General features: G+C 37.4%; 2 protein-coding genes across 3 annotated transcripts; one reads left to right on the top strand and one right to left on the bottom strand.

Annotated features, from left to right (window-relative positions):
* Window positions 1-857: 857 nt before the first annotated feature.
* On the bottom strand, window positions 858-8524 carry LOC113066008 (kelch-like protein 15). Of its 2 annotated transcripts, XM_026237563.1 has the most exons (5): window positions 8265-8320; window positions 6969-7050; window positions 6552-6648; window positions 4705-5416; window positions 858-2613 (listed from the first exon to the last, which is right to left on the bottom strand). In XM_026237563.1, exons 3-5 carry the CDS (start codon window positions 6569-6571, stop codon window positions 1504-1506), a joined length of 1842 nt encoding a protein of 613 aa, XP_026093348.1. In that variant the 5' UTR covers window positions 6572-6648; window positions 6969-7050; window positions 8265-8320; the 3' UTR covers window positions 858-1503. The 2 variants fall into 2 exon arrangements, with proteins under 2 accessions (XP_026093348.1, XP_026093347.1); XM_026237562.1 differs by lacking the exon at window positions 6552-6648 and having other exon boundaries at window positions 8265-8524.
* A 1495-nt stretch (window positions 8525-10019) lies between these two features.
* Window positions 10020-21141, top strand: LOC113066011 (eukaryotic translation initiation factor 2 subunit 3-like). Its single transcript, XM_026237567.1, has 12 exons — window positions 10020-10150; window positions 11642-11705; window positions 11806-11933; window positions 12196-12317; window positions 15198-15292; window positions 15397-15555; window positions 15835-15969; window positions 16068-16162; window positions 16284-16428; window positions 16519-16688; window positions 20489-20661; window positions 20812-21141. Exons 1-12 carry the CDS (start codon window positions 10082-10084, stop codon window positions 20873-20875), a joined length of 1419 nt encoding a protein of 472 aa, XP_026093352.1. The 5' UTR covers window positions 10020-10081; the 3' UTR covers window positions 20876-21141.
* The last annotated feature ends 142 nt before the right edge of the window (window positions 21142-21283 follow it).

Below are 21283 nucleotides of genomic sequence, written 5' to 3' on the forward strand. Positions count from 1 at the left end.
CGACACACAACTTTACCGCCGTGAGCAGGCTTAGGTCACAGCGCCCATCCTGCTAGTGGATCCTCTTACAGGGATAAACCCACAGGATAAGTGGCTGATATATCAAGAAGACAGAGGCTCAAATACACCCTAAACCCAAATACAGCAGCACAGCAAGTACTTGTATTCAATTAGGAAACCCAAAGAGCTGGACAGTATGAACATTTATTTCTGGAAATGAATTACAAAGTCTTCAAATACCAGTGATCCACCAGATTCTAGTGAACAAGTTTGCAGTCTGATTATACTTCTCTCAAGAACAAGACACAGGGCTATGGATTATTATTATAATAGTGGAATAAATGTCTGTTATTCTGCTAAAGGATAACAAGACACGGTTAAAATCTATTGCTGTGTCTGATTATTACAACTTGACCCTTACAGACCAGTTTGGCATTTATATGTACATGAAATTAACATGTATTTTGGATGAGAAATGTCGAACAAACCAGAACTCTGAAGAACACATAGCATCACATGTGAAGTCCATAACAGGAAATGACATAGTGCCAAACACCTTCAAGATCTGGCTTAAAGGGACAGTTTACCCGAAAATTCAGATTCAGACTCACCCTCATGTCATTCCATATGCTGAACACAAAAGATGATGTTTGTATGTTATCCATACACTGAAAGTCAATGGGGTCCAAAACTTTTGGTCCAAAACCCATTGACTGTCATTGTACAGACAAACAAACTTCATTAGACATTAAACATAAGATGCAAATGTCATTTAGCCCTTTGCTGGTGAAACAAAATGAGACACACACAGATCGGATCGAGATTGGCGAGGATTTGCCATTTTAATAAATAAGTTAAAAATAAGCATAAGCACAACTAATAAAGGATGGAGAAGCAGGAACTATGTGTCCCCTAATCTCTGGCGTCCCCTTTTCTCCCATTGCAGTCAGCAGCGGAGGACCGGTGTTATTGTAGAGCAGTAATATACGCCCTTTTTACGAGTGCAATGCTTGTCAACATCATCGTCAAGATTACAATCATTGTCCACAACAACATCACTAGTATCAGCACAAATGCATTCTTAAATTAGTATGTGTGAATGAAAAAAAAAGGGACGGGGGCGTTTTTAACTTTTTTCATGAGTTCCTCTATTTCATTTAGTCTCCTTTTCGTGGAAACACGCACGCATAAAACATGACTTCCTGTGAAGAGAATGAAGGGATATAGAAGAATGTCACAGAGAGGACAATGTGGCGAAACATGAAGAGTATTATGTGCTCTACAGGATGATTACAGTGCAATGAGTCAGATGTATGAGCAAAAAGGTTGTCTGTATTCGTTTTTATGCCAATGTTCAGACCAAATAACAAACTTTCATTCTACAATTTAAGCCTAAAAAGGAGTTTTCTTCTTCAAGAAGCACATTTAAAAGCTTCAACAGTATTAGTATTACTTGCCACACCTGTAAACGTGTCTCCTAAACTGTAAAGAAGTTATAAATACTCAGCTGCAGCGTCTCACGTGTTCCAGAACGTATTCTGGGAAGTGCAAACTACACACTTGTAGTCCGTCCAGTTTGCAAGGCATCCTGGGATACTCGTCCTCTTTCCATTTGTTCTCCTCAGGGTCAAATGTGAGGATAGAGTCGCTGTAATGACCGTTATAGCAAAGTCCTCCAAGCACCATGATCTGTTTGTCCAACACTGCCACTCCATGTCCACTGCGTCCTATGGGCATAGAGGCCAAAATAGTCCACTCGTCGGTCTCTGGGTCGTACACTTCCGTCGAAGGGCAGCCCTGGGACTCGAAAGAGGCACGCAATATCACACACACTCCACCGAACACGTACAGCTTCCCATTGTGGGAGATCATCTTATGGAAGCAACGAGCGTAGTTCATTTTTGACTTGTTTTCCCAGCAGTTAGTGAGGATAGGCGTGCGCCGTATACGGTGTTCGGACGTTCCCTCGCGTCCTGGGTCAAAAACGCATACTTGTTTTGAGGTGGAAGAGGAGGTGATGCCGCCAGTGATATACAACTTCCCGTTGAGCACGGTTCCTTCGTGACCGTACTTGTTGACAGGATACGGGTCTACAAACTCCCACTTGTCCTCGACAATGTCATAACGCTCTGTAGAATAGAACGTCTCATCGCGAGTTCGGCCTGCGACGGCATAAATATACTTCCCGATGACGCCGACAGCAAACTCCGATCTGGGAACGGACATGTCGGCCATGCGTAGCCAGGAGTTCTGTCTGGGATCGTAGCGGTAGACCTTCGAAGAAGCATGGAATTCTCCATCCGGGCCTAGTTCTTCACCACCCAACAGGAAAGCAAAGTTGTTGACGATGGCCAGGCAATCGGGGCGAAGCGGCACCTGTGGCCCTTCTAACTCCCACCACACTTTGGGCCGGTGCAGGAGGAGGATCTTGCTATTGACCATGCTGTGGCCAATCATTCCACGGAATACAGCAGTCTGGGGTCTCACAGATCTGATGCGGTTGGACTTGGTTTCTGCCAGTGGTTGTTCATTCACTAGATGGAAGTAGCTGAGCGCCTGGTCTACTTCTAGTCTCAGTTGGCGGGAATAACGGTAGAACTCTGATGTCTTCACCTGTGCAAAGAGGAAGAAACAGATAAAGGTCACTTTATAAATACACCACTGTTCAAATGTTTGGGGTAAGAAGAAGTTTTTTGAAGTCTCTTATGCTCACAAAAGTTGGATTTGATTGATCAAAAATGCAGTAAAAACAGTAATATTGTAACATTATTACATCTTAAAATTAGAACTGGATATAGAGTTTGATACTTTTTAGGTACCGATCAAATTGCCTCGATAGCGAGTGTTGAAAAATGTCTTGATGTTTGGTAACCAATTTTTATACCTAAGGGGTTAAGGCCCATTCACACCAAGAACGATAACTATAAATTTATTATTAGCATCCACACCAGTGAAAGATATCATCTGTTTATTCTGGAGCACGCTCGTCTACCGCTTTAAATTCTCCAGCTCATTAAAGCAGGATGGATACTGATTGGCTATCAATATTTTTATCGTTCATCAGCTGGAAAAAATCATACAGAAAGTTATTCCAACGATATCGTTTCTCTGTGCCTTTATCATTATAGTTGTGTGGACCCTGCTATTCTTTATTACTGAGAACGATTTTTAGAAATATATCTTTGTCATTATCTTTATAGTTATCGTACTTGGTGTGAACGGGCCTTTAATCTCAATAGAGTCAGTGAGCCAATAAGCATGCAGCATGCTTTATCTGCCTAGTCTCAGCCTATGGGACACAAAAGTGGAAACACTTCAGGAGTGTCGAAGTCGTCGTCGGATTGGTTGAATTCTACAGGATTTCCGTGAGACGTTTGTGTTGCGTTCTTTAACGTTCCGCCTGGAAACAAAGATGAGACGTGCCGCCAAACCCCCTCAAGAAAAAAGAAAACCATCTTGTTTACAACTGTGACATGAGCGCTTATCAGGATCAATTAAACGCTGGATTTTTAAAAGTATGCAAAATAGTTCATGGCATATAATCTTTAAAATATGTTAGAGTGAGTTTCACTCACTGGTCTGTTATTGTGGCGACAATTTCACATCTCGAAACCTGACTATGAACAAAAACTGTGATTGGTTGTTTGACATGTCAGTCAAACGGCCTCATGGGGGGGAGGGGGGCAGTGAATGGTGCCTTGAATTCCTGATCTTCAGCCATAAATCTGAATGTCTGGCTACGCGAGACTATTATCTGCCTAAATCAGTGATTGGCTCTGGTGAGGCACCAAGAAAATGCATCTGTGATCATTCATGCACACTGTAGCATCATGCTACAAAAGACAATTTATACAACTTATACTATGATTTCACTCACTTTAAACCACCAGAGTGTTTGTAATAACTTCCGATTGCGATCTAATGAGGGTTTTATCAAATGAGAAGTCAAATAATGTTGCAAAAAAAATGTTATTTGTAACTTTTTAAAAATAAAATAATCGCTACATCTGCTTAGCATTTCTCATGTAAACGCAGTGTATTGTTAGAAAAATAAGCAGAATCTCATTAAAAATCAAATACAAATCATAATCGCATGTTTATTAGCTTCATGTTTCATCCCTGTAAATGTTTTTCTGGAAGTGTAATGCACGTTCGCCATCAGAAGAGACAGGGCGGGTTATGAACACCTAATATGGTTGAAATATGAACAGCAAATAAGTTTTAGCGATCATGAAAGAGAAAACGCTAGAAGCAGTTAATGCTCTGCTTAATGCTTTGCACTGATTTATTGTGTTGGTTACATTTTGTTCCTTTGTGCAGTGGCTCAGGAGATGAGTTTTTGAGCCTGTAGAAACCTAAACAAAATGAAAAAAATATTTATTTTATGAGGTTATGTGTAATGTAATCTTGTTAAAATGGATTTCCTAAAATGTATATCGAAAAATGTATTGTTCAGGAACAGGTATCAAAGTCAAGGTATCAGTATGGAAAAATTTCTTAAAATAACTTTTTTCTATGCAAATCTTTGAGAACAAATGGAGGAAATGGTTAATAACATATTTTGTGGTTTAGATAATTGCATTTGTAAGTGTATATAATTGTTTACTGACATTATGTACTGGTTTTATGTGTAATATATGCCAATCTTCGTAATTCCTAGGTATAACCTTTTATTGATATCTCAAAACAAGGAAGCACTTTTACCTTCTCAAAGATATTGGCAGGAGTCATGAGGCCAAAGCGCAGGTTCTGCACGACCGCATCCGTATGTCTCCAGCGCCGCCGGTCATGTCTCAGCCAGCCCTGCACTGCCTCGTACAGCTCAATTTCCGGAAATCGACTTAATTGGTCACTATCCAAATATGCCATCAACTTCTCCAAACTCAGATAAGACAGGAAGTCTGGTCGCCCCATCAAGGGCACAAAGTTCTCCAGCAGAAACGCATCAAGCTGCTCCTGCACGCCTTCCACGCCGACACTAAAGTCCTCCAGCAAGCGCATGACCTCAGCACAGTTCTCCAAGCAGATCTTGGCCAGCAGGAACGAGCAGCAGAACTCTACAGCCTCGGTGAGCTGCACATACATGGCAGCCTGCAGGATCTCTTGTACCGTGATCATGCTCAACTCTAAAGAACCGTAGTACATGAAGCGAAGGACGTGACCAAACCCAGCTGCCGTCAGCCCCTTCATGTGAATCTTATCCTGGTCACGTTCCCGCATATCAGCCGTGAACATGACCCGGAAATAATCGCTTTGCGTTGCTAACAGAGCCTTGTGTGCTTGGAAGTGGTGCTCCTCGATGAGCAGAGTGACATCGAGCAGCAGTCGCTCCTCATACAAGGCTCTGAAGCCTGACGACACGCTGCCGTCATGCACTTGGGAAAGGTACACCTCCACATCCTCTGCCATTAGGCACCTGCAGAGACACAGAAGCTCAAATAAATGACTTGTCGAGAAGAGTCGATACATCCCATTCAGCTGGTCAGCTCTGCAAAGCTGAGAAGACCATAACTGTGATGGAGAGACCGATGTTTTACTGCTTTTTTTCCTTAAGTATTTGATAGAAATAAGACTTATTTGTCTCATCTCAGAGTTCAGTATCAATCAACTGGGTGGGAATAGCTTCTTAAAGGGACAGTTCACCCAAAAATATGTCGAAACAATTCTCAGTGTTTTTTGACCATAAAATTAAATTAAGTGGGGTCCACTGTTGTTTTGGACAACATTAACAGTATTTGATAGACAAAAACAGAAAGAAGCAAGTCATAAAAGTTTGGAATGAATTGGAAATTAGTAGTCAGATAAAGACACGCCAAGACAAGAAATTTGTTTTATTCTGCATAAATACATTAGATTGATCAAAAGTGACATTTATACATATGACAATATATCTCTATTTCAAATAAATTCTGTTCTTTTTTTAACTTTCTGTCTATCACAGAAGCCTGAGAAAAATGGATCTCTATAAAGCAGCACAACTCTTTTAAACATGAATTTAAAAAAAGTTTTAAAAATCATGTGAGACTGAAGACTACAGTAATGGCTACTAAAATTTCAGCTTTGCCATTAGAAGAATAAATTACATTTTAAAATATTTACAAAACAATTCAATTTGAATATTTCACAATATTACAGTTTTTATTGTAATTTTGATCACATAAGCTTTGGTGAGCATTACAGATTTCTTAAAAATAAAAATAAAATAATAACGAATTTTTTGAATGTAGCATAAACAATGAGAAGATTTTCTATTTTTGGGTAAACGATCCCTTTAAAACAAGATAAAATTATGCATATCTTTAATTACATGCTCATTGAACTAAACAGCATCTCCTCAAGCTCTTTATCAACCAAATCGTCTGAGCCATTTGTATTTGAGTGAATAACAGATGGTGAAAGAAACATGCCAGACTTTAATAAAGCCTCAGGAAGGAGTTCAAGAACTTCCACACCTCAGCACTTCAGTTTCTGCTGCTGAAAGCCAAACTCTATCTCTAAGCTCCCCTACACACACTCCCCTTCTACTGCAGATACACACACAGCACACTCACCTCTGATTGGCCACGGGCATGTCACGGGGGGTGTCCGAGCCAATCAGAGGACAGTACCTCTTGTGTCCGAAGGAAATTTAATTCTGAAGATATTCACCTAAATGACAGATTGAACAAGCCCCAATCATTAAAATAACGTGAGAATTACCAACAGACTAAAATCCTTAAAAATGCACCAACAACTCAATTTCCCACAGTGTGCAACAATTAAATGGTGGTCAAATTTGACAGAATACTTTGACAACATATATCCCCGCTTGCACATTAAAACTACTCCATATTTGTGCGGAACAACAGCCTCTTATTGTTCAATCATTTCTAATATAATAAAGAGATGAAATACATTTAAAGACACTGTATCCTCAGCAGGATATGCGGCTTGCAGAAAAGCAGAGGGTGAAGATTTTGTGAGATTACCTTTTCGAGGCCTCCTGGCCGACTGTCGGCTTCACTGCGCTGAAGGGACGCTCACATTTCCTCTGCTTGTACTTGCCCTGCTCTAAAATGAGATGACATCCACATGCTGGTAAATAGACAGATATTCTTTCATTTCGGCATTGTTATTATTATTTAATTCACCTGTTTTAACACACATTTGAAAATGTTCTGCTAAAGAGTTAAAAGGGACATATCAAATGTTACTCATTCAGAAAACATAAAGCAACATCTGATATAGTGTATAAAAATGTAAAAAATATATATATATATTTATTGTGAGGCTGAGCAAATGCATATATGTGAGGGATTCTTCGATGTACACTAAACAGTATAAGAGCTACAATCACAAAACAGACAGGTCAGATAACTTTTTATTCATCATAGAATCCTGAAAATAATGTATCATGGTTTCTTTCTCAAATATATATTAGGCAGGACAACGTTTTCAGTATTGATTGATTGATTGATCAGCATATTAGAATGATTTCTGAAGGATCATGTGACCCTGAAGACTGAAGTAATGATGCTGAAAATTCAGCTTTGCATCACAGGAATAAATTCAGTTTTAAATGATATAAACAGAAAACTGATATTTAATGTTATAGGTTTTACTGTATTTCTAATTAAATAAACAATGTTTTTTGACTGACACTGTGGTAAACTTCTCTGTGATGACTAGTAACGTTAAGTTTGTAAGAAAAGTTTGTTCTCCTAGTAAATAATGAACATTTAACTGTCACAGTAACTTAATGACAAATGGATCTGTTTTAGAAGTGTTCAACCTTACATTAGACTCTAGCGTGGTTTTAAATCATCTAAACTTCACAGACCTTCACTGAACCAGACACAAGAACAACGCTTGACTGATTCCAAGAAAATCAGCCCCGTGTTATGGGCTTCTTAATGACATGTTTTGATTTTGCAGTTAATTGTTGCTAGTGTTTTGCTACTTAAATCTTTAATAACTATCTACAAGCACTGGACATAAACACTGACTGGCGGGGAAATCTTGAAATATAGTGAGCTCAGCTGTCTATATAGACAGCATTTACAGTCACTGAACCCTAACGCGAATATGATGCCTAAACATGCTGTCTTCCTAGGGAGCTCACTAGGTCAATATGATAGACACAGACAGAAATGATAACCGCTGACACGTCCCAACGAATGTCAACCCATTATTCTGATGTTTTCGGCTACGGTAAGTTAAAACGACTCCGCTATTAAGCAGGACAAGGTTGAGTGGGAAATGAAACGAGTCCAGTGGTGTTTTACCTCTGCGATGCGCGTCCACACAGCCCCGCTTCGACCAGGGAGCCCGAGGTCCTTCAGACATGGAGCGCTGCTGTCAGACAAACTCCAGAGAAATTATATATGATATCTCATTATCGACGGAGATACGCTGCCCACTGACGTCTTAAGGTGACAATAAACTTGTGTTATTTAGAGTGAATCCCTAAATGTTGTTTGTCTATAGCCTCCACGGCGATCGTAGACGCCATGTTATTGTCTGCACTGACGTCATTTCCCGAACATTTGTCGGTCGGACGGAAACGTTGAGTTTGTGTGTCAATATTCTCTGCCTACACGTTACAAAATGTTTTAGTTCACTGTCACAAATGTGAAAACTGCTTCGAGCACATAAATCATGACATATATTATGATTTAACTTTTACTTTCCTTATGAATCCTTATAAACGTGGGAACCTCCTGTTTTATTATATTATATTATATTATATTATATTATATTATATTATATTATATTATATTATATTATATTATATTATATTATAGTATTATGTTATATTGTATTGATTTGTATTATATTATATTGTTTTATATTATAATATATTATATTATATTATATTATATTATATTATATTATATTTTTTATTGATCCCTCAAGGTCAATTATGTTGCAAAAACAGGTCAACACTGTATGATGCACACTCACAGTACAGTTTTATACATATTACAATAACTGCAGAGAGGAAAACAAAGGCAAAACACTATACACAAGAGGTATATTTGCACTGTCCACATTAAAGTTTCTAAATAATGTTTTAGTATGTGTAGTTGACTTTAATATTTACGTCACAATAGGAACATCAAAAGAATATGTTTACTGATTACACAGTAATATATGAGGGAGCCCATAAAACTTCTGATACTATAAAAAAAAAGATTTGGACAGACGGAGAGACAGACAGATCTTCAAGAATCAGCTGAAAATACATCTCTTCTATCTTTATTTGACCCTCTAACTCTAACACACTCTATTCTAATTACATTCTTTAAAAAATACTTTTTTAGACTTGTACTCTATTAATTTGCTGCTTGTTTTCTTAAAAAATAATGATAACACCAGCATTCTAATCTTTTTTTATTCTATCTGTTTTCTTTTCATTTATTATACAATTAAAAAAGCAAAAAACACTACTTACACTAGCTTGTTCTATTATTTTTCTATTCTATGTTTTATTTATAAGCTAAATGAGACTTGTTAAAGCACTTGCATATCATTTATATATATATATATATATATATATATATATATATATATATATATATATATATATATATATATATATATATATATATATATTTATTTATTTATTTGTTTATTTATTTATTTGCTTCCATTATCTTCATTTATAAGTTGCTTTAGCTAAACGCGTCTGCTCAAAATGTAAAAAACTACAAATCACGTAACGTCATAACCCTAAGACGGACCCTGGTCTCATCCGCGTCAATCCGTGTGTTCAATTTGTAGATGTTTATCAAATTGTGTTGCTGATTATGTTGGTGTTTCAAATTAGTTGATATAAATTATAATCTTTCTGGTCTGTTTCTGCTTCTTCGGGTTTTCTAGAAACTGATTGCATCATCCCATTCCAAGTAGTTTAGAATTATTTCTTTTATATTATGGTTTTATGCAGTGTAATAGTGAAACATAGAATAATATCTATATGTAAATATCCAACACTTAAAAGTAATTTAAAGGGATATGTTTTAAAACCACACGTGTATTTGTAAAAAAAAAACGGTCAGGCGTTTGCTCGGTCATACTTCCATTCCTTTTCTATATCAAGATGGCGGGCGACGAGTCTGGAACAACGTTGAGTCAGCCTCATCTCTCTAAACAAGACCTTAGTAGATTAGTAAGTCTTCATCTTTTGTTCGTATTTGTAATATAACATGTTCTAAAAGTACTAGCTTTATCGAGAGTTCGAGTTGGTTGTGTACTCTCTGGTGATAGCAGGCGTGTCTTTTAGCTGTACCGGTGAAAGCTCGCCACATGATTCATTCGGGGATGGAGAAGGACCCCGTGTAGAAATTGTGTGAAAATGTTGTGAAACCCAAATGTCGTTCTGTTTAATATAGTTCCAGCTATGTACTACATTGTTTAGATAGTACTAACCTGGCATGCTTCTAATCAAATAATTTCTGTTCGTCTGACGTTTAATGTAATGTACTCGACAGTGCCCATAATGCAAGCGGTCTTAACAAATAATCTTTTCAGCTAACTTGTATTTATTTCTGTTACTGTGACTTATTTATTACTTGAAAGTAACAATAGTTTTAAAACAATAATTGCAAGTTACACTCTGAATCTAAAGCTAGTAATAGCAATTATTAGATTCAATTAAAGCTTGCAACAGCAACATGCAGCTTCTCTTTTTTTATTCTATGGGGAAAACGTATTTTTCTTTAAGAGAGGCTGTTACAAATTTATTTCTGGCAGTTGTCACTCGTGAACGGATTGATTTACATATTTTAATGCTTGTCACTTGCTGATGTTTTTTGATGTTGATATGTTTTTTTTAAAGGTGCTGTACGTACGATTTCGACTCCACTTAAGCATAAAAATACCTTAATGTGTTTGCAGATATTTAAGGAACATGCTAAGTTAAAATACTTATTTATCTGAGAAACAGATACATTTCATTTGTTATTTTTCATTAAAATTAAGTTGTTTATATGTAGTAGATTGTGTTTAACACACAAAAGAGTGATGATCAGGTCAACACAGAGAAGAATTATAGAAATTCTAAATTGATTAAAAAAACTGCGCTGGTATCGGCTTGGATCGGTATCGGCAGATACTCAGAATTTTCAGTATCGGTTCTGAAAAAAATGGTATCGTTGCATCTCTAGTTAAAATCGAAAGTTGGAACGGAGTTATTTAATGAGCTAACATGAGACATAAGACTTGTATTTTTTACAAACATTATTTGCAAATGTAGCTATTGGTCATTGTGAATCTTAATGCATTAACTAAGGTTAACGAATGAGGTCTTATTGTAAAGTGGTACCTATTGGTTTTTATAGTTCTTTTGCACTTTAATCTGTGTAAAACTTTTAACTTTATATATATATTTTCTGTATTGATTTATTGTATTTAAATGTTCAGTTATTTTTGTTATAAGAAAACAGTTATTAAACCTGTTATACTGTATTATGACAACTTCCTGAAACTTAATTTCAAAACCGTGATAAAAGCATCAGCAATTAATCGCAACATGAAAATTGGATATCCCTAACAATGTGTCAATTTTACATACAGCACCTTTGAAGTTACACATGAAGCAGCTTGCCATACTCTTCCTTTTCCTGATGATTAGCATTAACAAATCTGTTTTGCCTTCTAGGATGTGAGGAAACTAACTCCTCTGTCCCAAGAGATCATCAGCAGACAAGCCACAATAAACATAGGTGAGCTTTATTTTTACTGTTTTGTGCAAAGTGCAAACAGCTTTCCATACAAAAAAAAAATGTCACATGAAATTAATTATACCAATTTATTTGTCTCTAGGAACTATTGGTCATGTAGCCCACGGGAAATCAACAGTGGTGAAAGCGATCTCTGGAGTTCATACTGTCAGATTCAAAAATGAGCTGGAGAGAAACATTACAATCAAGTTGGGTTATGCTAATGCTAAGGTAATGGCATTGTTTGCCGATCTCTTTTTAAAGTAATTTTGGCAAGCTACACTCTGAGTCTAAAGCTAGTAATAGCTATTATTTGATTCAATTTAAGCTTGCAATAGCAAATTACAGCATCCCTTTTTAGGAAAAATTTTTTTTGTTTCTTCCTCTAAGAGAGGCTGTTACAAATTATTACTTTTGAATAAATGTGAAGTATTATTATTTCTTGTATTTTTTGCTTAAAGTTGATATCTTTTGTATTAAATACCATATTTAGGTGTATAAATTGGATGATCCAAGTTGTCCACGGCCAGAGTGTTACAGGTCATGTGGCAGCAGCACACCTGATGAGTTCCCCACAGACATTCCTGGCACCAAAGGCAACTTCAAATTAGTCCGGTATGTTGGTTATATATATGTTAGGGATGTGTATTGCCAACAAAGTCATGATACGATACGTATTCCGATACAGAGGACACAATATGATACATATCACAATACATGACTGCACTAATTTTCTAATTTAGTAAAACAGCTGTAAATTAAACGCTGCATACTATCGGGCCATTGCTAACTAAGAGCAGAGCATAGAACTCATTTTTAACCTGATAGTTTTTTATTCTTACATTTACTATAATAATATTTATTGTTAGGCCTGAGATTATTGATGTCAGAGAATGAATGCATGGATACACAATATTTATTAATATTCCTAAACAGTCTCAAGGTATAATTTTCACTAAGCAAGTCCGAGGTTTTGGGTTCTAATTCGTCCTCGCATCATTTTTTTTCCCTCCCTCCCTCAAGATGTTAATCAGTGATCATATATCAAGAGCAGGGACATGTTTGTGTGTATTTTTTGTGATTTAACCAGCGCTTTAGTGATTTAATAAGCGCTCTGATGTAAAGACAAGCCATAAGAGAACATTCCGTCACTAATAACATTGCAATGTACATGGAAGGTTTTCAAAAACAACTGATTCGAGCACCAGATTGCATCTTATTTAACAGAAAGGAATGTTTTAATCTGCATTAGGTATGTATGTGCCGCGTGATGTTTCAAACAAAACTATAGAATACCTTAAAGGGGCTTTGGTTTCAAAAAAAGTATTGACCCTGGCAAAAAGTGGTGGGAACATGTCCCACCTGTACATTACGAATAGGTCTGGCATAGGTTTCGTCATCTCTCTCTTTCTCTTTCGTAAATGAATGCTTGATGAAATGCACTTTTCTGAGAATAAAATATATCAAAGTAGAGATGCTTAACAGTGTTTTCATGAAAGCATGAGCACATGGTTACCTGGTTGACAAAAATAAGTATCACACCTATAAAATAATTCCATATTGCGCCAGTGTGAAGCTCTGTGTTAGGGATCACGTCTCTTTATTTCAGACAACCTGATTAGGTTCCTCCACGGCCAGTTTAAACCTAGTTGTAGCCTAACTATTATATTCTTCATAATTTTTTTAGAAACCTTGCACTTTTTTAATTCTGTTGTAAATGCTGTTCTTGTATTCAAATAAAGCATGGTCCAACTGCTGCACACGTGGCGCAATATCGACATGAAATGTCGCTGTATCGATATCCATTTTGCCAGATACCTGTGATGATACATCGTCGTATTGATGTATCAAACACAGCCCTTATATACATACAGTACAGACCATAAGTTTGGACACACCTTCTCATTCAAAGAGTTTTCTTTATTTTCATGACTATGAAAATTGCAGAGTCACGCTGAAGGCATCAAAACTATGAATTAACACATTTGGAATTATATACATAACAAAAAAAGTGTGAAACAACTGAAAATATGTCATATTCTAGGTTCTTCAAAGTAGCCATCTTTTGCTTTGATTACTGCTTTGCACACTCTTGGCATTCTCTTGATGAGCTTCAAGAGGTAGTCTCCTGAAATGGTTTTTACTTCACAGGTGTGCCCTGTCAGGTTTAATAAGTGTGATTTCTTGCCTTATAAATGGGGTTGGGACCATCAGTTGTGTTGTGCAGAAGTCAGGTGGATACACAGCTGATAGTCCTACTGAATAGACTGTTAGAATTTGTATTATGGCAAGAAAAAAAAGCAGCGAAGTACAGGAAAACGAGTGGCCATCATTGCTTTAAGAAATGAAGGTCAGTCCGAAAAATTGGGAAAACTTTGAAAGTGTCCCCAAGTGCAGTCACAAAAACCGAAGGTGGCTATTTTGAAGAACCTACAATGTGACATTTTCAGTTGTTTCACACTTTTTTTGTTATGTATATAATTCCACATTCACAGTCATGAAAATAAAGAATACTCTTTGAATGAGAAGGTGTGTCCAAACTTTTGGTCTGTACTGTACATACATTATAATGTAAGTAGATATATTTTGTCTCAGGGTTGCATTGCTTTATTACAGGTGACTGCTACTCATGTGCCATTTATTTTATAATACTAGGTTAACCAAAATGGGGGGGGGGAAGTATATATTTCAAGGTTACATTTAATTCAGTGAGATTTTTTTTTTTGTCAACTGTAGTCAAAAAGGAAAAATAATATAAATAAATCTGGCACCCACTTTGCCTCTGACTACCAAATAAGTTTGGCAAAATTTAAATTGCAAACCTACAATGAAATAGACTTGCAATTGTTTCCCATTCACTGTGCCCACACCAGACACAAGTGATGCGACATGACTAAAGATAATAAATCCATTACAATAGTGATTATTATCTTCATTGGATGACATCACAAATCCTAACAGTAACCTGATGCCCATTCTATTTATGATGTACACCAAGTGCTTGCACCACTACTGTGAATGGACAAATGAAATTTGATGTGTTTAGTGTAGACCGCTTTTACCTGACATGAGGCAACAGTGGTTGTGCCTGGTGTAGACACTGTGGGTATGTGTGTGTGTATGCGTGTTACCGTTGAAGGGAAGTGGCAAATTCACAATCACAGCTTGTGATACCATCTGCTGAAGAGGTGCTTTTCTGTGGAAATGATCTTCTATGTCAGACTTGTTCAGACGGTATAAAGAAGAAACGTTCAGAGGAATTGGAATTTGGTGCCGCTTCATAAAAGGCAGAGAGCCAGCCGTCATTCACTCTGTTTTCAGTTTTGTTTTGTTTTCTTTCTTTTTTCTGAACCCACTTTGAGAACCACTGGTCTAATGAATGTATTATATCCTTCTGAATTCAGTTTCTATAATCAGTTCGTATAATTCCATTATCATGGTCCAGTTAGCCAGTATTGGTTTCCCCAGACATCGTGATTTTTTTTGTCTTTATAGACATGTCTCATTTGTGGATTGCCCGGGTCACGACATCTTGATGGCCACTATGTTAAACGGTGCAGCCGTAATGGATGCTGCGCTACTCCTAATCGGTGAGTATTTACCTTGCTACTTGTAGTGGTTTTTGTCTTGCAAGTAATGAACACAGCCATTATCATGTTCTATGAGTGGCTATTGACCTTCTTTACTCTTTCAGCTGGGAATGAATCATGCCCTCAGCCACAGACGTCAGAGCATTTGGCTGCCATTGAGATCATGAAGCTCAAGCACATTCTGATTCTGCAGAACAAAATCGACTTGGTGAAAGAAAGTCAGGCCAAAGAGCAGTATGAACAGATCCTGGCTTTTGTGCAGGGTAAGAGTTTTAGCTAAAGAGTTTTAGCTTTTTTTTTTATATAAAGTGAATGGGTCTGTCTTTCATTATATACTGTAAAATACTGTCTTTTAGATCTATGGCATGAGGATGAATAGATTATGACAGAATGGTAATTCTGGGTGAAATATCCATTTAAGTTGGATTCTTTGTGTTCTTCTTTTATGTGTCCTTGAAACGCCCTGAATGAGTTGCACAGAGTGACTGGTGGATAAACAGTCCCATTATAATAAGGTTTAACTTCCATTTATTTTCCTGAAGGCACCGTAGCAGAGGGAGCACCAATTATCCCGATCTCAGCCCAGCTCAAGTACAACATTGAGGTTGTCTGCGAGTACATTGTAAATAAGATCCCTGTGCCTGTCCGCGATTTCACCTCTGAGCCTCGACTTATTGGTAAGAGACCTTCAATATTACTAAAGGGACTCCTTGTGCTCAGTGTCAAAGTTTAGATGAGTGATTCATGTATTTTTATTTTTTATTGTTTTGTACAGTAATCAGGTCATTTGATGTGAATAAGCCTGGCTGTGAAGTAGATGATCTAAAAGGCGGTGTAGCTGGAGGAAGTATCCTCAAAGGAGTCCTGAAGGTAACTTTTGACTTCTTTGATCCAATTTATGGCAAGCTGTACCTAAAGCAATTTCTTTGTCAGAATATCAGGCTTCTGCTTTGCTCTTGCTATTTCTGTTCTGTGTTTATTTTGGTTCAAGGTTGGACAGGAGATTGAGGTCAGACCAGGTATTGTTTCTAAGGACCATGAAGGCAAACTAATGTGCAAACCCATCTTCTCCAAAATTGTCTCCCTGTTTGCCGAACATAATGACCTCCAGTATGCTGCTCCTGGTGGCCTTATTGGTATGCAGACTTAAACATTACTGCAGTCTTGTAGTTGTGAGTGTTGTTGTTACATAATTTAGTATTTGTTATGCACATTCTCTGTTGCAGGTGTTGGCACCAAGATTGACCCTACACTGTGCAGAGCTGATCGTATGGTGGGCCAGGTCCTCGGCGCTGTGGGGGCCCTTCCTGAGATCTTCACAGAGCTTGAGATCTCCTACTTCCTTTTAAGAAGGCTGCTTGGTGTGCGCACTGAGGGTGATAAGAAAGCAGCCAAGGTAAAGCTTTTAAAGTAGTATCATTAAAACTAAATGTTCACTCTGTTTATTGTTCCACATCCTTATGAATGAGACTAGACACAACAAACAGAATATACATACTGCAATTCAAAGATTGGGGTTTGTAAGATAATGTTTGTTTTTGAAAGAAAAAATCACCAAGGCTGCATTTATTTGATCAAAAATACAGTTAAAATCGATTATATAAGCAATTTTTGCAATTATTACGATTTTAAATAGTATGTTGAAATGCTATATTCTATTTGGATACATTCTACAATTTAATTTATTCCTGTGATGGCAAAGCTGACTTTTTTAGCAGTCATTCCTACTGTCTTCATTGTCACATGATTTTTTTGTTTTTTTTTTTGATCTAAATGTTAATTAACCCTTTCACATGTGAGTTTCAAATATTATAGCTGAGCCCCCAGTGTGAGGTTTTTTTTTTTTTAGGTGACCGTTATTTTAGAATGTATTTCCTTATTGTTTCAATGGCAACACGTCATGCTTAACGTGACAACGAAGCCACAAAAGCTTTGTATTACACACGGATTGCTTTTATTTATTTTTTCCTTGTTTTATTCATAATCTTCACAAACATGCTGACTATATAATGAAGTATCTGATATTCTGAAATATGTGCAAGTAAATCTGATTGGTAGTTAAAACACTTTTATATCAAACATGTTAGTTGATTTGGTGATGGGCTGTTAAAGGTGCTGTAGGGAACTTTTGTAAAAATATATTTTTTACATATTTAATAAACCTGTCATTATGTCCTGACAGTAGAATATGAGACAGATAATCTGTGAAAAAAATCAAGCTCCTCTGGCTCCTCCCAGTGCTCCTATTGCCATTTGCAGTTTCGGCCGCTCCCGGTAAGAAATCAACCAATCAGAGCTGCGGTCCGTAACTTTGTTTGTGTTCAAAATGTAGAAAAATGAACATAATAAGCGAGTATACCATGAATCCATTTTCCAAACCGTGTTTTTAGCTTGTCCTGAATCACTAGGGTACATCTATAATAAGTGTTTATATTCAGACTATTTTAGATTGCTTCGGGGATACCGTGGCGGAGTAACCCAGTACCTTTGTGATTCTTCATAGACATAAACAGAGAGAAGTAGTTCCGGCTACGATGTTCTTCCGCAAGACGCAAGCAGTTCTGTTTATTAACCGCTAGAGCGTCAAAAGTTCCCTACTGCAGCTTTAAGTTAACTAACATGTTAGTTCATGCTGAATCCGAGCTGTGGAGTTTACAAATTCATCTTCTCCTCTCAAAACACATTAAAGTAGGTATTTGGTAAACTGGGGGAAGAGCCCAGTAGACTTTATAGTTAATTACACAATAGTGTTGTCAAAAGTAAAAAAATAAAAATGGTATGGTTGCAGGTTTTTTTAAGTACCGGTATTACTGTGTACCCGGTCCACCTGGTTCTTGATGTGCTTTCTTCATAAAACCACTGAGACATGGCGACATCAAAATACTTTAAAGAAAGACACCAAAATCAAATGAAAGCATTCTAGCAAGTTAGTTTTGAGTTTCCCATGCATTTATTTATTTGTGGCCCACCACAATATCAAAACTGACTGCCACAAATATATTTTCCAAAAGGCTTTGTATTTATTGAATAAACATGAGCACTGCATTTTTCAAAGGTGAAAAATGGTGCGGGTGTTTTTATATCACTGAATTCCTGAAGGAATCTGACTCTCTTCAGAAAATCATTTTCATTTTAGCTTGCCTGTAACGCCTGAGCAGCGGGGGGGCAAGGTCAGGAGGGAGTTCAGCTTCCTGACAGCCTGGTAGATGAAGCTGTCCTTCAGAAAGCTGGTCCTGGACTGGAGACTCCGCAGTCTCCTCCCTGATGGCAGCAGACTGAAGTAGCTGTGCGATGTAGCGATGCAGAGAGCTTTACATGTGAGGCGGGTTCCATAAATGTCCTGGAGGGATGGGAGAGAAACACCAATGATCTTCTCAGCTGCTCTCACTATGCGTTGAAGTGACTTGCAGCAGGATGCGTTGCAGGCGCCATACATCACAGATACAGTTAGTCAGAATTCTCTCAATGGTGCCTCTGTAGAAGGTGCACATGATGGGGGGCGGGGCTCTGGCTTTTCTCAGTTTGCAGAGGAAGTAGTTTGCATGCTGCTTGTGCTTTCTTGGTCAGTGCTGCGGTGTTGTCGTTCCAGGAGAGGTCCTCTGTGATGTGCACACCCAGGAATTTGGTGCTGCTCACTCTCTCCACAGTCGCATCATTGACGATCAGAGGAACATGTTGAGTGTGCAACGACAATCTTCTTCATCTTCTCCACATTCAGAGAAAGATTGATGTCACTGCACTACCCGGCCAGGCGGCTCACTTTGCTCCTGTAGTTTGTCTCATCTTTGCTGCTAATGAGACCCACTACAGTTGTGTCATCTGCAAACTTAATGAAGAGGTTGGAGTTGTGTAACAGTGTCTTGTCTGGATTCTTGGGTTAGCAGAGTGAGGAGGAGGGGGCTCAGCACACATCCTTGGGGGACCCCAGTGTTTAGTGTGGTGGTGCTGGATGATTTACTGCCAACCCATACTGCCTGAGGTCTACAGTCAGAAAGTCCAACAGCCAGTTGCAAAGCCAAGTGTTGAGCCCCAGCTGATGAACCGCAATCTGACGTAGGAGTCTTGAGTGTGTGACTGCTGAATGTAGGGCAGTGACAATAGTGTCATTGGTCGAGCAGTTGGACTGATATGTTAGGGATGCACTGAAACTTCTGGATGCACTTGGCCAAAAACCAAAACCAAAAATGCTTTGTAATAATTATTTATTATTTTATGAAATAGTATAAAATTATTTAAGACTTTTTAAATTTAACAAAATTTTAATGACACTAAATGTAAAAAAACGCAAGCCTATAAAATAACCACACTTTTACTGAAAGTAACACAATAAAACCAGACAGAATTTATATTAATATAGGTAACACTTAACAGTAAGGTTTATTAGTTAACGTTACTAGACTATTTGCCATATATATTATTATTATTATTATATGTAGCCTATATTTTCGGCTCATATTTTCTTTCAGCCAAAACCCAAAAATGACATTTTCGGCCTATAATTTTCACCTGCTAAAAATTCAGTGCATCCCTAGTTCTAGCCAGACGTGAAAGCGAAATTCTTTAAGCTGCAAGGGATTCTGTTTAAGAAACGGTTTCTATTTGTGATGTCGCAGCTGTAAAAAGAACATACTATTACGAAAATCTCAGATACTGATTATGTGCTTTATTTAATGTTTAAAGGGATTAATGGGAGTTTGAATATCGTTTTCCATGACTCTTATAGCCATGCTGGAAGGTAAAATGGATAGTTTACCATTCAAATCTTGAAAATAAAGGTTAGTGTTTTTACTGTGAATTTGTGGTGAGCAAAGAAGTGCATCTTCAGTATGTATTTTTGTTTAAAAGAGTTTAATATTTCTTAATTGGGTTATCTATTTTGCGGAAAGTGCAGTATATAGAAAGCTGCAAACTCCTTCTGATTGGTTGTGATATTGACTTTGTTACATCTGGTGCGACAAATTGCTTGTCACTTGAATCTTACATTGTATACATTTGGTCAGGACCAAATAATAATTTTTTTTTTTGGACTTGCATAAAATTTTACTGACCCAAAGCTTTTGAATAGTAGAGTGTATATGGTATGTAATGTATACGATTTTATTTTATGTTACCATAACCATTCTTATTTAACTGTACTTTTTGTCCTATTTTGAACGCTATTACAGTTTTTGATTTTCTCACTGATTTGGCCTACAGGTTCAGAAGCTGTCGAAGAATGAGGTGCTGATGGTTAACATTGGCTCCCTGTCCACAGGAGGTCGTGTGAGTGCAGTAAAAGCTGATTTGGCCAAGATCGTGCTCACTAACCCTGTGTGCACAGAAGTGGGGGAGAAGATCGCCTTGAGTCGCAGAGTGGAGAAACATTGGCGGTGAGCAAATTTTAATTCAGCTGTTTGTTCTGTAAAATAATGTGCATCAATGAATCGTGCAATTATTCAAAAGCTTGTTTTATAATTTTGTTATTTTCCACTTTTCATTAATGTAGTTTGTACAGTCATTGACTTGTTTCTCTTCCCTAGTTTGATCGGATGGGGTCAGATCAGGAGAGGGGTGACCATCACACCGACAGTCGATGATGATTGAGAAGGGACCACATTTTTCCAATGCCTCTCTGCTGGACATAATTCTGAAATCATTTTCACACACACTTGTGTACAGGCCAGCACGTTTCATCATCAGCACAGAGTGAATGGAAAGGCTCTTTTTGATAGGAACGCACTGGCCCTGTATTTTAAGATGTTCACCATCCTCTGTGGAAGGATTGGTGTCATTTATATGAGAAATGCAATGAAAACAACAACCCTTGTCTTGACAAAGAAGATTACTAATAAAAACATTTTGGATCAAACTATTTTGTGTGTTTGGTTTCTGAGAATAGTGCTTCATTTTAACCACTACAATTACTATTAAAAAAACCTTATTCTCGTAAGAGCAGTCTAGATATCAAACTGCTTCAACAACCTTATTTTAGTATGGCATGCAGGGTCCATT

This window comes from Carassius auratus, chromosome 49 (genome assembly GCF_003368295.1).
Source record: "Carassius auratus strain Wakin chromosome 49, ASM336829v1, whole genome shotgun sequence".
Taxonomy (NCBI): Eukaryota; Metazoa; Chordata; class Actinopteri; order Cypriniformes; family Cyprinidae; genus Carassius; species Carassius auratus.

Coding starts and splice junctions, on each gene's coding strand:
- LOC113066008 (XM_026237562.1), bottom strand. CDS start 8,325: ATGTCTGAAGGACCTCGGGCTCCCTGGTCGAAGCGGGGCTGTGTGGAC. Junction 7,051..8,264: donor TGTGGACGCGCATCGCAGAG/GTAAAACACCAC, acceptor ATCTCATTTTAG/AGCAGGGCAAGTACAAGCAG. Junction 2,614..4,704: donor CTGCCAATATCTTTGAGAAG/GTAAAAGTGCTT, acceptor CTCTTTGCACAG/GTGAAGACATCAGAGTTCTA.
- LOC113066011 (XM_026237567.1), top strand. CDS start 10,082: ATGGCGGGCGACGAGTCTGGAACAACGTTGAGTCAGCCTCATCTCTCT. Junction 11,706..11,805: donor ACAAGCCACAATAAACATAG/GTGAGCTTTATT, acceptor ATTTGTCTCTAG/GAACTATTGGTCATGTAGCC. Junction 15,970..16,067: donor CTCTGAGCCTCGACTTATTG/GTAAGAGACCTT, acceptor TGTTTTGTACAG/TAATCAGGTCATTTGATGTG.